This window comes from Apiospora aurea (assembly GCF_038362705.1).
Source record: "Apiospora aurea strain CBS 24483 chromosome Unknown utg000005l_segment0_segment0, whole genome shotgun sequence".
Lineage (NCBI taxonomy): Eukaryota > Fungi > Ascomycota > Sordariomycetes > Amphisphaeriales > Apiosporaceae > Apiospora > Apiospora aurea.
In genome coordinates, this window is record NW_027117392.1 from 2,549,783 (window position 1) to 2,567,268 (window position 17,486).

Sequence of the window (17,486 nt, forward strand, 5' to 3'; positions counted from 1 at the left end):
TTGGAAGGGATAGAAGTTAGAAGACTAGAAAGCTAGAAGAGAGTCTTTTGAAATTACCGAAGGAAGGGATAGAAGAACACCTGCGGCTGCAGATGGTAGCTCGTGAGTTTGTCTCACATTGTATGCAACACCCAAGGGTCTTGGTCTCGGGTATCTTCAGAGATGCCTCGGCTCAAGTGGGCTGGACCAAGCTCCCATCGAAGCCGTCCGGGGTTGGCCAAGTGCCAATCCAAGGGCCGCCATTGGCTGGCGTCTGCTGCCCATCCCAGCTAGCGTTCCCCCGCTTACATCATCTCGACTTGGCCGCATGCAGTTGGTGTCAGTCAGTGTCAGTCAATGTCCAGCGTGCTTGTTGCTTGCTGGATGCACTTGACTGCAGTCTGTGGTTGACTAGTTGTAGTATGCAAACAGCAGTTTGTTTTCATGTGATTTGGCGGGACACTAAGGAGGTGGGTGGGCACCGTGGACTGGGTGAAGACGCCAAGACCCAGCCTCTGGAGCGGGCTCACGAGTCAAGGTCAGGTGCGGTATGTCATGCATCTTACCTCCTCTAAATACATGTCATGTATACCTACACCTATCCATTCTATGTCTGCTAGGCCTGGGTGCGTGCAAAATGCATTTCAGGCAAGGCAAAAGGCGAATTCTGTGAAACCGGGCCTCTTGCCCTCGGGCATGTCCGCTTGTGAAAGCAATTGCGGCCAACACCGAGTCTGCGGTAGGGAAACCATTGCTTCAGGACGTTACTTCTTACTTGGTCCATGCAGAGTCCCTTGTATTCTATAGCAATCCAATTTCCCCCCTGATAGTTGAATCGCAGGTTGGTAGTATACACCAGCCATCCGGGCTTCCCAAAAAGAACGGCGCATTCGGTATACAATCCACTATCCTCCCTGCGTTATCGAGGCATTGCCCAGGGTCCTCGCTGCAGCTCAATAACAATGCATGAAGTTGACCAAGTTGACCCCTAATTGGCCCAGGATGACCCGCGAACAATTGTTTTTTTTTTTTTTTTGCTTTGTTTTTCAAGTCCGGCCTGTCATTGCAGACATTGCATTACACAGACACCGTAGGCAATAGGTGATACGTTAAAAGTCGATCCCCGCATTGGCGTTTTTTCTCTCCGTCGCCTCTTTGCAAGCCCGTCTCTGAACATCTACAATATCTAGAGGCAGGAACATCGGGACCCTTGATTACGCTATCTTTCGCTCGGCACCTCTACTTGTCCGCTGTAAGTGCTCTCTTCCGGTATGCTACTCAAGTCTATATCCACCCACAAACGCACGCACGCACGCACACTCACACACATCCACCCTTGCCTCCCTCGACTCTGGGGTATCCCATAACAGCCGGTTTGCGGGCCCTGCTGCCCATAGTGAGAGGCCATCCATGCCCAATGACACCTGCCAGATCAATCTCGTGGTGACTCCCTGATTGGCCTGGGAGCCTGGCTGCAGTTTTGCGACGATTGCCACTTTGAGAACGGTGGTGCCCACCCCCTTCGACTTGTTATTCTCAAGCGGTCGCGGGCGATCAATGCCAAGTGGCCTTATCTACGTACTTGCACACATGCACACATACTTCAACGTTGCACATACTGGAGCCGGCACCGTGGGAATCCGGATTTGAGAAGGCGTGGTCCTAGGCCGTCGCTGGCCATCCTCCACCTACCATGTCCATGTCCATGTCCACGCCCACGCCCACGCCCACGTCTTGGTCCAGCTCAGCCATGGCGGCCCTTCCGGTACCTGGACAGGACACACAGGCTAAACCCACTTGTAAAGGTGGTCGCCAAGTGGATTAGGACCGATTTGCATCCATCTCGGTCTGGTTTACCGGGTATAGCCCCAAACTTCACTGCTATGCCCATCTCTATTCCTGGAACAACAGTCTTGTACCACTTCATCGTTCAGAGTACCGTGCTATACTGGCTTACCTATATAACTCGAAATTTTCCTTACTTCATAGCTTAAACTCCTACCCGTAATCCGATCATCACACTTTCCCGCTGCTACTTCGCAAACTTCTTCTACTTCTGTATACGTCAAGGGTTGCGTCGAGTTACCAATCAACACTAAACTTAGCATCATACGTTTGGCTATCATGGATGCTTACTCGATATCGTATACTAGTCCGTCCCGGCGCAATTCATCGCGCATTTGGCAAGATCTGAAAACTTGTCGCCTGCACAGCATCGTTGAGCTGGATTCCAGAATGGAGGATAATCTAGCCTCGAAACTGGGCAAGGTGAGTGCTGTTACTATTTTGTCTTCAGGCAGCGCCCAATTCCGATCAGGGGTAGACGCTAACACTGGATAGCAACGCCCCAGAGACCTCAACCATAACCCGCGTGTTGGGATTATCGGGGCAGGTCTTACTGGGCTTCGCTGCGCCGACATGCTATTAAAGTACGGCTTCCAGGTCACAATCATCGAGGGCCGGGACCGTATCGGAGGCCGAGTGCACCAGGAACAGCTTCCTTCGGGACATTCCATCGATTTAGGGCCCAACTGGATCCATGGCACCAATGACAATCCGATATTAAACATCGCGAACCAGACCGGTACGAAGGTGGGCACTTGGGACACGGAATCGTATTTGTTCGACGAAGCCGGTCAGCTTCTTGCACTGGCTGATGGGGAAGTATATTCCACAATGATGTGGGAGATCATACAGGTGAGTCGCGGCTTGCTCTACACCTACTATCGTCCTTTCCTGTGACTCTTGCTCGACATGCCGAGCTGGGTTGTATTCACCCTTCTTGTATGACTCTTACTTCGCGTCGGGCCTGACTTTGTTCACCAGGATGCTTTCCGGCACAGTAACAAGAACACGGCCACGATTAGTCCAGACGAAAGCCTCTGGGACTTCTTCCAAGTAGAGGTTACCAGAAGGATACCCGAAAGCAAACCGGACTATGCCGCAAAACGTCAGTTTGTCTTCCAGATGGCTGAGATGTGGGGGTCTTTTATTGGAAGCCCTATCACCAGCCAGTCTCTGAAGTTCTTCTGGCTCGAAGAATGTATCGATGGAGAGAATCTGTTCTGCGCTGGCACCTATCGAACGATCCTGCAGTCCATTGCCAAACCTGCCCAAGAAGGAGCAGATATCAGACTATCCACGACGGTGGTCCAGATCAACGCCCGGGATGACGCTGACAAAGTTACTCTTGCCACTGATAAAGGTGATATGGAATTCGATGAGGTTGTCGTTACCTCGCCCCTCGGCTGGCTACAGCAACACCCGGAGGCTTTTGTTCCCGCCTTGCCCCCTAGATTAACAAAGGCGATCAACAGTATAGGATACGGTTGTCTCGAGAAGGTAAAGCCTTTTATAAATTTTCATTGCTGAATCGCAAGCTAACTTACCTTCAAGGTCTATATTAGCTTTCCAAAAGCGTTCTGGCTTATACCCGATTCGGAGGGTCGCATCGTCAAGGGATTCTGCCAATGGCTTGCGCCAAATTATGCCCTTGAGTCGAACCCCCAAAAATGGACACAGGAGGTGGTTGAGCTGGCTTCCCTGGACCCTGCGACATCCCAGCCCACCTTGCTCTTCTATACGTATGGCGACCAGTCCCGGTTTCTGACCAACAAAGTCCGAACTCTCCAGACGCGGGAGAAGAAGGAGGAATTTCTATTCGACTTCTTCCGACCTTATTACTCGCGGCTGCCCCATTACGATGCTGAATCATCCGACTGTAAGCCCGTGGGGTCTTTTTGCCACCGACTGGCTGCATGACGACCTTGCCGGCAACGGGAGTTATAGCAACTTCCAAGTAGGAATGACCGAGGGCGACCAAGATATTGCAGTCATGAGAGAGGGCCTTCCTGAACGGGGACTCTGGCTTGCTGGCGAACACACTGCGCCCTTTGTGGCCCTTGGAACGGCAACAGGGGCTTACTGGAGCGGAGAATCCGTAGGCAGACGCATAGCAGACGCCTATGGCCGGGGCAAGAACGCCCCTGTCTCTTAGGCTGGTAGGTCAGTGATTCGACAGATTTTGCGATGATTGGCCCCGAAAGAGTGAGGAGCCCTTCAAGTGAATGACCTCAAACCCCGCTCAGACTCGCACCAGAAAGATGCATATCTACCTCTGGTAGCACTTACACGACAGCATGGTAAATGGACCAGATGCTGGTCCGAAACTGTTGGAAATGCGTGCTTCAAGACTCTAGGTCTCGGTCTTTTCGTTATCACGACGACGGTCGCTTAAGGTTGGGTCAATAACACAGATTCGTAAAATAAATCCTAGAACCCAAGCAAGAAGGTTGAAGAAGTTACCTAAAGTAGATGACGCTAATAGCGTAAGCCCCAGAACGTCCGTTCACGTGAACTCGTTCGGTGGCGGGTTAAAAGCGAGATAGCCATGGGTAAGAAATGAACAACGTTTGGATACATATATACGCGCGGCGTGCAATCTATCGGATTACCAAAGTCTACGTAGCACAGCATGGCATGGCATAGCATAGCATACATGCCAGCATGCCTAATGGATGGATATATTGATTGTTTGGAACTATTTAATGGCAGAGACGAATGCCCTTCACCGCTTGGTGTTGAGACCCTCAGGCGACTCATGCGCCAGACGAGCTGGATATATTTAGTGGTTGTATTAGCAAGAGGCTTGTCCTGAAATGCGGTTCAACCAGGCGCAAAGGGTTGCTTGGGGCGGATCGGCAGCCGCTAATCGATAACGCTAACAAGTGGGCTGGGGGAACGCCTACTGCCCAACAGGCAGACTGCGCGCTGGAACGCCCTGGTTTATGGGGTGGGGGTTGGGATCAATCATCCATGATCAGTGCAATCAACCATTCCATCAGTTGACGTTGGCTGCTGCCGAACCCCTACCGACTTACCCACCCCTCCTACACAATACCTCTGCCTAGCATATGTACCTGTAACCTTAGGTCGTAGGCAGAGATTCACGTCAACGGCGGGCGCACGCAGCAACCTACGACAGCTCAGCAGACCACCTTGATCCATCATTGTCCGTGAATCGTCTGCCCCCCCAGTCATCTCGTCACAGGGAAACGCCTGGCAAGGAAGGGAAAGCCATGGTTTGCCCATTCTCTTGAGTGGCCGGCCTACTTTGTCCCTCCTGCCATCTCATCCGTCTTTCCTGCTTGAGTCACTGCTACTACATGGACGGTTCTACAACAACTGTAATACCATCAACCCCTACTAGGTGCACCACCTGAAGCCAACGATGAGCCGCCGCCCCGCATCAACCCAACGGGGATCTCGACATCGTGATAGCAGCACCACTGCCGATTCCGATCCGACCTTGCGCTCCAGGCGCCCTGGCGAGGTTCTCAACTACTCCTGACTTTAACCAACATCGCCGCCGTCCTTATCCGGGATGGCTTCCATCTTTCGCTCCTTCGGGAGCTCCAACATGTCAAAGCGACTGCTACGCTATGCGCTGTCGCGACTCGAATTCCTCGATACCGATGCCTTGGACATGGACAAGCTGGACTTGGCTTGGGGGAAGAATAGCGTTCTGACATTCCAAGATGTCGGGATCAGGCTAGAGGTATAAGTCAATAACACCACTCTCATCAAATAACAGTTCATGCTGATATGCTCTCCAACATAGAAACTGGAAGGCTTACTGCAGCTTCCCTCCTCCTTCAAGTTGCAGAAGGCCAAAGTCCTGCAGTTGCGAGTTACCATACCGGCCGCGATTTACTCAAGCCCCATCATTATCGAGGTCGATGGTGTACAAGTCAAGCTTAAGATTGCTTCCGAAGAGGCAACCAAAGATGAAACAAACCAGCCGCGCGGTAGGAAAGCTACAAAAACCACTGAATCGGGCAATGACGAGATCGTACCTGACGCCATGGATCTTGCCCAGTCGTTCTTGGAGACGCAGCCAGTCACCGAAAAGGCAAAACTCCAAGCGGCTCTCGAAGCCGAGACTCAGGACCTGGCAGCCTCTGTTGCCAGCAGCAGCGAAGATGGTAGCGATGAGGAGCTGTCGATCGGAACTGGTCAGCCGCTATCTCTGCCCGTTTTCCTGGCCGATTTCCTGCAAGGTATCGTCGACAGGACTCAGGTTACGATAAAAGGCATCACATTTGAGTTAGATGTCACTGTCCCGGTCGAGGTCCATTCGACAACACCCGAGCTGGTCACCTTTCAGCTGGCTATCGACGACATCGATGTCGAAGGAGTCACCACCCAAGCCCAAGCGGCAGAAGACTGCCAGACGCCTTTGGCCGTCCCCAAAGATGGCAAGCGTCATATTGCTCTCAACAAGATCCGAGCTGCATTAATAACAGAAGCCAACGTCTTCTCCACCCTGTCGCGGACACCATCTATGCCATCTTCGGTCCGAACAACTTCGCCTGTTGCCGTAGGGCGGCAACCTCTCTTCCAGGAGCCCGCACAGGTGGCAGACAGCATAGCCGACCTTGCGGGTTCGAGCGGGATGACCCAAAGCCGCCATTTGCATCCATCGATAGACAGCGAGGATGCCTTCAATATCCCCTACGATTTTGGCACTTCGAATGAGGACCCAGAGGAGGAAGGGCTGATGAGGTCAAATCCTTCAACGCCACGAGCCCTTGCGCCCCGTGAAGGTCCAGTCGAGATCCCGTTTCGTCCTGCCCAGTCTGCTGTTGCTTCACCACCAGATCCATGGTTCTCTTTGGAGCGAGATAGCCGATCCGAGCCTTCACTTGGGCCACTTGAGGGATGGCATCCGGACAACAGCGACTTCAGACAGCCAGTCACGGATGCTCACATAGCAGACGTGGGAGAGTTCATTTCGACCCCCTCACCCGATGATGATCTCTCACGCTCTCAGATGTTTAGCCATGAAGAGGCCTCGAGTATGTATATGAGCGCATTTTCTGAAGCAGAAACGTCCCAGTTGCCACAGGCCATGCCCGGGGCATGGGATACTGATCCCTACACGCAAGGGAGCTCACCCAAGCCCGCCGGCCCCGAAGAAGCCGAACCAGCGTTCGCACGCGCAGCTACGCAAGCAAACCAGAACTCGATTGCAAGCCATGAGGACGAAGAGCAACCTGCTTTTGCTTCTATCGCGCAGTCTCAGCCCCTATCTACTACGGAGAGAACCCCGGTTGAGGGGACTGAAAGTGATCCTGTCTTGTCAATGGACCCGGACAGTTCGGCGGCTGATGATGTAGCAACACCCCGCGGCCCAGCACGCCTGGTAAAAGAAATACTCTCGCTAGACAAGATCTCACTATACGTCCCGTCTAGCCACAAGGATCTACATACTACCTCCCCGGGTGGATTTTCGGCAGACTTCGGTAACCCAGCGGCAGCTTCGTCCACATTGGATCGATCAATAGCTCCCCATATACCTGGAGCATTCTCTGTCCATAGAATCACACACCGTGATAGTCCTCCATCGCCAACGCAAGGACGACCCACAACAGCACCGCCGAGTGAGGATAAGGCCTTTGACAGTTCCATTGAAGTTCATCTTGCTCCACTTGATATTAGATTTGATGCTTCGATCGGCTTTCTTTTGACTATGGTGGTGTCTAGAATTCTTGGCATGCTGAAAGAGTCTAGCAAGCCAACGCAGGTTTCAGGGGCGCCAACCAAGGCCCGCAGCCCCATGCCTGAAATCAAAGTAACTGCAGAGCAGATTACAATACAGTTCCTAGAGACCCTTGTAGGGGTCATTGACAGCCCTGGACGAACTTTTAGTCCTAGTACTAATACTTTTGGAGCGGATGCTTTGTTGACAACAACGCTAGGGAATCTGAGCGTGTCCATCTCGAACATCGACTCTACGACGGTGACAGCTGTTGATCTGCAGAAGTTTGTGTTCGGCTACGCAAACGACGGAATCATCTCCTTCGACTCCCGCTTACAGATGCGCGCCTCTGTTCGGGACGCCTTTCCATCAGCTGGCGCCGATGTGTCTTTGAAGGTTATACAGTCTCCAGAGTCGACGCGATGCGAAATTAAGACTTTGCCGCTTCACGTAAAGATAGATCTCCAAAGATTGGATGATACTTTTAGTTGGTTTGGCGGTCTGAGTAGTTTCTTGAACATGAGCTCGTCCATGACCTCCAACACTTCACCTCCCCCGAAGAGCCCAACGAGAACGGCTAGAAAGCCTCGTGGCGTCCGATTTGATGCGCCAATACGCACAAATGACAAATCAGCCGTATCGGACAACAAGGTCAACATGAGGATTGGGGGCTTTCATCTTGATCTGATTGGAAAAGAATGCAGTGTTTCGATAGACACAAGCGCTGTGAAGCTGGTTGCCCGCGAAGAGGGTGTTGGCATTGGCATTACCAAGATTCAGCTTGCTGGGCCCTATCTGAGACGATCTATGGGCGATGCGCCAATCCAAGCTGTTGTGATGAACACTCGCTTAGAGTATCTCACGTCACCGAGAGATAACGACCTGGAACGCTTACTCGAGCTCATCATTCCATCAAAATACAAGTTTGACGATAACGACAACGAGATTATGGTGGACACTTTGCTCCGACAGAGACGAAAGGGCGCCGTGCTGCGACTCAATATGGATGACGTGGAAGTCAGTGTCGACAAAATACCGCAACTTCAATGCCTTCCGGCTCTTGGGGAGGAACTTGCCCGCTTGGGCACAGTAGCCAAGTACCTTCCCGAAGACGACCGGCCTGGTATCTTGTCGTTGGTAGCTATCCGCAAACTCGACCTTGCAGTTGAGGTTGATCGGCGCTTCGGGAGTGTCCAAGTGTCTCTGAGGGACTTCGAGATTGGGCATATTTCTCTTCCTTCATTGGTTGCCCTTGGCATCAACACCATCTCTGTTCGACGCAACGAGACGGAAGAGTTGGTCGGGTCTGCGAATTTTGCCCCTAATAATGTCACCCAAGGACCCGCCCTCACAATGAGGATGATCCCCGACGCAATGGAGCCGGTCATCAAACTGAGAATGAGGCATATCAACTTCGAGTACCGTGTTCCAACGATTATCGATATTCTTGGTCTTGCAGAAGATGCGACTCCCCAGGATTTCGAGGCACAACTCGCAGCCTCCGTCGCCAACCTCGGCGAACAGGCACATACAGCAATCACGCGAGAGAAGTCAACGACTGACGCTGACAAGGGCAAGGCAAATGCCGGGAAGCCAACCAAGGTTGATGTCATGCTTCGCGATTGTCTGCTGGGGCTGAACCCTCTCGGCTTAACGTCCAAGTTGGTCGTGGCCCTGACCGATGCTCAAGCAGAGGTCTCCCTCTCTAGTGGCGATGATGCCAGCGCCTTGGCTCATATAAATAAGGCGTCAGTTCTCCTAGTAGATGATGTCGCCTCACTGGACTCGGCGCCATCTTACCTGGCGCGCCGCCGCAATTCGAATGTTTCTGCGGAGCAGGTCGCGGCACTATGCGCCAGGGGCTACGTTGATATTTGCTATATCTCTGCGGCCAAGGCAAATATCATGGTTGGTTCTAACAAGATGGACGGATCAAAGTTCGTCGACGTGGAGGTTCGAGATGATCTTCTTGTATTGGAGACGTGTGCCGACTCTACCCAGACCATTATTGCGCTTATGAACGCTCTGCAGCCGCCGACTCCGCCTAGCAAGGAAAAGAAATATCAGACCGAGGTCGTCCCAGTACAGGATCTTCTGGCCTCCATCTCTGCGGACGCATTTGGGCAAGCCGAAGGGATGTACGATTTCGATGACGATTTCGGACTGGCTCAAGAACTTGGCGGCGGAGACTTGGAGAGCCTCGACTCACGAACTTCCAGTCAGTCGAGCCCGCTCGATGTCAATTCGCAGTTCTACGATGATACTGCAGCCGCGGATGACGAACTCGGCGGTGCCGGGGACTCGTTCATGTCAGAACGCACGACAGCGCATGACACTAGCGACGGTGTCTTGCTCACAAACTTCAGCAGCCAACCATCGATGGTCGACGATGAAGACCTGGTTATTCACGATAACTACTTCGGTTCTGGGTCGGTCATCAAGGGCACAGCCCACAGGTGGAACTCAGCGAAGAATGCATACGATGAGTCGAACGATTCATCGGTCCGGAGAAGCCCGTTGACCGTACGTGTACGGGATGTCCACGTCATTTGGAACCTGTTTGATGGATTTGACTGGGACCGTACACGCCAGGTCATCACCCAAGCTGTGGAAGATGTCGAGAACAGAGCCAACGAAAGGCGAGCACGAGTCGACAATCCCCGGGTGACGGCCGATATGGAGGCAATGATCGAGGAGGAGGAAACAGTCATTGGCGACTTCTTGTTCAACTCCATCTATATTGGGGTCCCGGCGAACCGAGACCCTCGTGACCTCGCGCAGACTATTAACCAGCAGCTCAACGACAATGCAACGGAGACCGAGTCGATAGCGACGACTACTATGACAGCCACGCCAAGTCGTATGGGCGCTAAGCGCCCGAAGAGGAGGCTGAGACTAAACCGTAGCAAGCGACACAAAATCACGTTTGAGCTGAAGGGAATCAATGTCGACTTGGTCGCGTTCCCGGACGATTCCGGCGAGACCAAGAGCTCCGTCGACGTACGCGTCAAGGATCTCGATGTTTTCGACCATGTGCCTACATCGACATGGAAGAAGTTTGCCACGTACGATCAAGATGCCGGAGAGCGAGAACTGGGAACCAGCATGGTGCACTTGGAAATCCTCAATGTCAAACCGGTGGCGGAGCTGGCAGCCTCTGAGCTCGTCGTCAAGGTAACACTGCTACCGTTACGGCTGCATGTGGACCAGGACGCTCTGGACTTCATAACTCGCTTCTTCGAGTTCAAGGACGAGTCAGTTCCTACGCATGCCTCGCCTGCCGACGTGCCGTTTGTGCAAAGAGCCGAAGTCAATTCAGTCCCCGTGAAGCTCGACTTCAAGCCCAAGCGCGTTGACTATGCCGGTCTCCGCTCCGGCCACACCACTGAATTCATGAACTTCCTTATCCTGGACGAGGCGAGAATGGTGCTGCGACACACCATCGTGTACGGCGTCTCAGGCTTCGATAGGCTAGGCCAGATGCTCAACGACATATGGATGCCTGACATCAAGCGCAACCAGCTCCCTGGTATCCTGGCGGGTCTGGCGCCTGTCCGCTCGCTCGTCAATGTCGGCAGCGGTTTCAAGGATCTCATCGAGATACCCATCAAGGAATACCAGAAAGACGGCAAGATTGTTCGCAGCCTCGGCAAGGGCGCTGCCGCGTTCGCCAAAACGACAGGTACCGAGATCGTCAAGCTCGGTACCAAGGTGGCCGTTGGCACCCAGTACATGCTCCAGGGCGCCGAGGGCATCTTGGCCAAGCCACCTGAGCCATCAGCACGCGAAGGCAACTGGGAGGACGATGACTTCGATGCCGAGGAGACCAAGCAGATCAGCCTGTATGCCGACCAGCCGACCGGTGTGGTCCAAGGCCTGCGCGGTGCCTACTCGAGCCTGACCCGCGACCTCAACATGGCCCGCGACGCCATCATCGCCGTTCCCGGCGAGGTCATGGACAGCCATAATGCCCAGGGCGTCGCCAAGGCCGTCCTCAAGCGCGCTCCGACCATCATCTTCCGCCCCCTCATCGGCTCGAGCAAGGCCATCGGACAGACCCTCATGGGCGCCACTAACGCCCTGGATCCCCATAACAGGAGGCGCATCAACGAGGTGAGTTGCACTCCTCTCTTACTACTCTTAACCCGTACAATACACTACGTATCACCTTGCTAACCGTCTATTCACCTGCTCAGAAATACAAGAAACACTAAATACCCAGACTGCGTAACAGCCACCAGGGTCTGGCGAAACGGCGTATGGATACAGGGATGTTCGGCTCTCGTCATTTTCTTTTCTTTCTCAAGCTTTTGTGTACATCTCTCATCTCATATCATCCCCCCATTGCTCATGAATCAGACGAAGGCAAATGAACGAGTGGCATTATTCTTATCATCATCCACATCATATCATAGATTGGCGAAACAATTCAGGAATAGGAACAGGGCGGGGGCATTCCTTTGCGATAGATACCATTACCACCACCCAAGATTGGACTTATATCTACTTATTTGCGTTTTCTTTTTGTTTGGTTGGTTGCTTGTTTGTCAATACCATCTTGTATTGACTGCAGTCGAGTGCAAGGGAGGGAGACGACAATGTCGGAGATGCTCGGGGCGAGATGTCTTTTGATATTGACATGTATCGATAGGAAACATCCAGAGCTTTCTATGATCTACAGGTGTTTTGATAATTAGAGGAGCCCCAAAGCCTCCCCTGTATAGTTGCATGTAGTAATGCTACAGATACTCCAAAATCTCCCGCCTTCCCATGCCTTCTTGGTGGGTATTTAGTACAGATTTCGTAAAGGCCAAGCCAAGATGTTCGGCACAATACCATTCCAAAGACTGGGTAGAAAGACGCCTCAAAGCAGAAATGCACTTTTGCAAACGTTCAAGGGTCGCGCCAGAGGTGGTTGACTGAGGGCAAGGGCTCTTTGGACCAATTCACAATCATGTCCCGGTTGGGCTTCTGCTGCTCTTCTGTACCGACATCGTCGAAGTATCTCTCTGGGTCTCCGAGATCCTTCCGCTTTTCGTGGCAACCGCAGCGTTCGCAGATCACCCATACGGCGGCCATTTCCTGAGACAGGGGCTGTTTCGCCGGGCTCTCGATCTTTGACGAGAGCGACACAACGGACGCTGATCGTGAGATTATTCGCTGGGAAGCTGCTACGGAGGCGATCGTGTCAACGCCTGACCATGTATTGCTTGGCGGATGTACTTGTTGAAAACCCTCGCCGTCTTCCTCCTGACCAGAGTTGCCCTGTTTGCCGATACGGATAAACGGCGCGATGAGAAGCGAAAAGCCGGAAAAGGCTGTGGTGGTGATGAAGACTTTCGAGTAAGCAAGCTCACGGTGCAATAGTCCTCCTTTACCGTCAAAGGAAGACCAGACCGCAGTAGTGATGGCCAAGCCAAGCGGAACACCGAGTCTTGCCGTCGTCTGCAGCAGTGAGCCGCCAATGGCATGATGTCGCAGAGGAAGGCTTGAGAGGATGAACAGCTGTAATAGCACCCGCTTAGTACAGCTTATACACATTCCTCGTTCTGGAGAGAAGCTTACCGATCCCACGTTCATGGTCCAATCCATCCCAACGGTGTTCAGTAGGAGGGAGGGAAAGACCCAAATGAAATAGTTGCTGCCGGGTCGGAGGAACACCAGGAGGCCGTTACTTGCCACAGAGGAGAATGCAGCAACGGCAAGTATCGCAGTGCCAGAGACCTTGTTCATGAAAAGCCCAATGACTGGGCTGAAGAACAGGCCCATCAAAGCCTGCGGCAGCAATCTGACTGCGACGTCGAAGGGACTAAGGCCCTCTATCCTCTGCAGATACGTAGAGATCCAGAAAGCGCCCGAATAGAACGAAATGGAGCAGCTCAGTGTGCTCAGGTTAATCTAAACCTATTGTTAGCAAAGCAGAGCTCAGCCCATAGATGTTCTAGGTTACCACGTCAGCAACACACCATGACAAGGTTCCAATTTTCCCAGACCTCCCGGGGTATCATAGGCGTCTTGGTCGCATTCTCCTAAAGAACAAAACAGCCAAAGAGCAGGATTCCAAAAAGTAGCAGCATTATAACGGTGGGCGTTTTCCACGATCGTCCCGGGCCTATAGTCAAGGCTACCGCGAATAGGAGTGTGCCGGCCAAAAGCAAGCATGTGCCCGTCCAGTCGAACTTGACCAGATGCGACCAGGACGTGCTTGACTTTCGTCCGATGCCAACGATAGAAGGATCAGAAGAATTCGAATACCTCGTGGACTTAGCGGCAAGGAAATCTGTCGAGTTGCCCGGGACGACATTGGGGACGAAGATCCAGCCGAGTACGGTGATGGAAGCATACAGCGCAGCCAAGAAGACAAATGGGGCTTTCCAGCCATGGGCCGACGCCAGATTACCGGAGACCAGACCGCCGATGACGGTAGCGGCGGGATTGCCCATGAGGAAGGAAGAGAAGACGATGTTCTTGCGGCGGGAGGCGCGGGGATATACGAGGCTGAGGATGCCAACGGCGGCGGGGATGGTCGCCGCACAAGCAGCACCCACGAGTAGGCTAACAAGCCGAGCACGAGGAACGTCTTTCTCGGCACCATGTTGATGTCCGCGAGGTGGCCAAAGGGGATGAGGAGCGCGCCCGTTGTTAGACTGCACTCGAGACCCATCATCAGCATTCTTCCCAGTACAAATCACGGCAGCGATGCCGTGTGGAGAGGAAAACGAGAAATGACGAACCCCGAGGCTGCGGTGCTCCAAGCCATCTCGGCGGGCGACATGCTCAGAGCAGCTGCGACATCGGCCGCAACCACCACGATGGATCTCTGGAGGAAGACGGAAGAGGCGGCAGCCATGGCTATCGTCGAGACGCAAACGATTTCGTGGAATGTGCTGCGTAGCATCTCTGGGAGGTCGCCGGCTGATGGTTCGGGATGGCGCTCTCGTCGGTGAGTGTCGTCGTCAAGTGCTATGTCGTGCAGGCCATTATTGTAAGTCTGTCTGGAGGTTCTCCAACTGGGCTTCTCCTTGACCGAAATCCGCATGTTGATGGTGTAATTGTAATGATGGAACCGGCTATCACCAAGACCAAAAAAACGAAAAGCAGCCCAAAATGGTGGTAACGAAAGACGGATCCAAGACGACGATGCCTGCCTGTTTGTGAGTGGAAAATGGACACTTGATCAACATATAAGGCATACCGACCTGACGTGGAGTCCAAGGCTTATTACTCTCTGTCTGCATTCATCAAGTGCTTCGGGAAGCTGCGATCTCGAGTGCCTATCTAGGCAGCGTACCTGCCCATGTGCTCAATCAACATGGGCAGGCCGTGCCTACCTAACCTTGGTTGATTGATTGCCCCTTTTCTTTTCTTTTTTCCTTTTTTTTAATTAAAAAACCCCCCTTCCGTTTCCCCTTATTCTTTTCCCGCTGTATATCCACATGCAGTCGTGTCTATCTCTCTACCGACCTGGAGTTGCCCGCCTGCTACTCTATTGCCAAGTAGCACATTGATAAAGAGCTAGGTATATGGTTCTCATTGTCACGGAGCTATCCCGTCACCAGCTATCCCACCACTCAAGATGACCTCAGTATGATGCACGACGAATGCCTACCTCCCTATATGTCTGTAAGAGGTATGGATAACTGACTTGAGCCGGCTTGCATCTTCCACCCTCTGCGCAGCAATACTGATGTAGCAAGTGACTTTTGTGTCCTTCACACCCCCTTTTATACACCTAATAATGCATGCGCTTATCGCCATACTGTCCCTTTCCGCGTGCCTTCTCCGAAAGGCCGTCGCTCTCCCACCTACGGTGCTCCCGGAGTCGCATCTTCCTCGCCCAACCTGCTTTCCCTACGAGGACCCCAAATGCTGTATTAGTGTGCCTGCCTGCCAATGCAACGATGGTAGGTGGCGGCTTGTCTCTATGGATTCCCAGCGCTTACATGTGAATGACATAGGGATATACTACTCCCCCAGGGCCATCACGGACACTGTCCTGTGCAACCCGCCCGGGATGGCATATGGCGACGGAAGCAACATCCCGGGCTGGTGCTGCTAGATCGTGGGGCCAAGGGGCGACGGACCACAGCAGCCAGTAGCGACGACGGTGGATTGCAATGATTTCGGGCATGAGACCACCTTCAGAAAACCAGTAGCCAAGACACGACAATAGGAAGTAATAAGGTAGCATGAACATATATGATGATGATTATGGCCCGTTGCCAGAGCCCTATGGCTCGATATATATCTTTCATCCGATACTTTTTTCAGCTCCAAGTATCATTTAGCACGTACGTCTTATTAGTAGCCCATTTCCACCCGGAATGGAGATTGCCGACAATCCCAACAAGGGATTAGGGGAGACTAGGAGATAAAAGGGGGAAGGGAAGGGAGGCGTCTCGAGTCTTAAAACCCATCCACGGCAACTCCGTTCTCCTTCTCCCACTTCAACCTCTCGTTGTTGACGCGCACCCACCAGCCGTGGGACTCGTCCGTGCCGACAAAGTTGCCCTGCGCGTCCATCTCGTCCCACGGCTTGGGCGCGAGGATGTAGTGCACGTTCTTGACGCGATCGTCGCGCCAGATGGGGTCGTGGACGCCCTGCCAGCGCAGCGTCTTGAGCGCGTTGTAGACGTACGGCAGCGGCACCCAGCGGCCCCGGTACAGGTCTGACAGCACCGACTGGTCGGCAAAATCCATGTCGACGGCGTGCGACTCCATATAGTCAACAATCTGGGCAAAGACCCGCTTGCTCGGGTTGACGACCTGCAGCCCGCCGTTCATGAAGCCCAGCGGGCCCACGGCGGGGTCGATGCCCTCGTCCTGCGCGCGCTCCGGCTCGGCGTGCTGGTGGGTGAAGGCGCAGTGCGCGGGCACCCAGTCGGCCGGGTAGTGCGGCTTGCGCAGCGGATTGCAGACGCAGGCGTGGCCGGCCGCGAAGACACGGGCGCCCTCGCCCTGAACCACGTCGGCCGGGTCGTCGAGCGGCATCTCCATGAGCTCGTCCATGTTGCGCAGGACCAGCATGTCCGAGTCGAGCTGGACGACGCGCGCGTACTGCTCGAGCGAGAAGGGCGTCAGCTTGGACCAGCAGTCGTAGAAGCGCGGGTCATTGCTGTAGTCCTTGCCCTGGGTCGGCAGCAGGTACTCGATGCGCTGGGCGGGGATGCCGCGGGCGGCGAGGGCGGCGCGGCCGGTGTCGGGGAAGGTGTCGGTATAGAGGGCGACAAGGGGGTACTTGGACTTGTGCTGTTTCAGCGAGAAGTCGAGGGTCAGGAGACCCGAGAGGTAGGCATTGTTCGTGATAAGCGTCGTCCAGACTATGGATGGACGTGATTCAGGTCAGTACTTAAGTGCGGTTGCTCCAAGACGCAGAATGCAACTGCACAAACTCTAATCACCTCTGTCCGATTCGACTGCCCTTTTTCCGTCGGCCATTTGCGACGGGGTAAAGGTAGGCGTCGCTTTCACGGGGCGCGCGCGCAGATAGGTGGGTGGTTGATACCGCTGCGGGGCTACCTGATGTGTGTAAGGTACTGTAAGTATGCTTGTAGCAGCGATGAATTGATGCGACAGCGATTAGGTCGAATGAGCACTGCACCGCGCCGTGGTGGTTAACGCACGCAAACTATGAGATTTTGGGCAGAGGCAGCGAGTGTCTAGGGTGGGAGAAAACGGTAGGGCTTTGCGACAGCATCGTAGAATGGATGGCTTGCCCTTGGTATGTTTAGTCATACGTTGATCAAGAAGCAATTTCGATTTGCCTGATAGAGTCTGATTATGATGGATGCACATGTTTATCTGCTATGGCTATTGCTCCAGGAAGCAGCAGCCACGAACAAAGCTAATAGAAGCCTAGAAAGACCGAAAGGACCGTCCAAAGGGGCCCCTGCCTCGGTGCGCCCGCCGCTCCTCCAACCACTAATCGCGCCCTGATCCCCCCACCAAAGCGACCTGGGTAGCTGAT

General features: G+C 53.5%; 4 protein-coding genes across 4 annotated transcripts; 2 read left to right on the forward strand and 2 right to left on the reverse strand.

Moving 5' to 3' along the window:
• Positions 1-2,214: 2,214 nt before the first annotated feature.
• Positions 2,215-3,976, forward strand: PG986_007356 (uncharacterized protein; the record flags this gene model as incomplete). Its single annotated transcript, XM_066843578.1, has 5 exons — positions 2,215-2,247; positions 2,320-2,676; positions 2,806-3,321; positions 3,376-3,700; positions 3,813-3,976. The coding sequence occupies 5 exons, from the start codon at positions 2,215-2,217 to the stop codon at positions 3,974-3,976; spliced, it is 1,395 nt and encodes a 464-aa protein (XP_066699690.1).
• Positions 3,977-5,398: 1,422 nt separating this feature from the next.
• Positions 5,399-11,750, forward strand: PG986_007357 (ATG C terminal domain-containing protein; the record flags this gene model as incomplete). The annotated part of the gene is made up of 3 exons (XM_066843579.1): positions 5,399-5,536; positions 5,600-11,632; positions 11,742-11,750. 3 exons carry the CDS (start codon positions 5,399-5,401, stop codon positions 11,748-11,750), a joined length of 6,180 nt encoding a protein of 2,059 aa, XP_066699691.1.
• A 662-nt stretch (positions 11,751-12,412) lies between these two features.
• PG986_007358 (uncharacterized protein) lies at positions 12,413-14,558 on the reverse strand (the record flags this gene model as incomplete). The annotated part of the gene is made up of 5 exons (XM_066843580.1): positions 12,413-13,024; positions 13,085-13,417; positions 13,486-13,548; positions 13,603-14,193; positions 14,250-14,558. The coding sequence occupies 5 exons, from the start codon at positions 14,556-14,558 to the stop codon at positions 12,413-12,415; spliced, it is 1,908 nt and encodes a 635-aa protein (XP_066699692.1).
• Positions 14,559-15,925: 1,367 nt separating this feature from the next.
• On the reverse strand, positions 15,926-16,957 carry PG986_007359 (Galactinol synthase; the record flags this gene model as incomplete). Its single annotated transcript, XM_066843581.1, has 2 exons — positions 15,926-16,839; positions 16,921-16,957. The coding sequence occupies 2 exons, from the start codon at positions 16,955-16,957 to the stop codon at positions 15,926-15,928; spliced, it is 951 nt and encodes a 316-aa protein (XP_066699693.1).
• Positions 16,958-17,486: the final 529 nt, after the last annotated feature.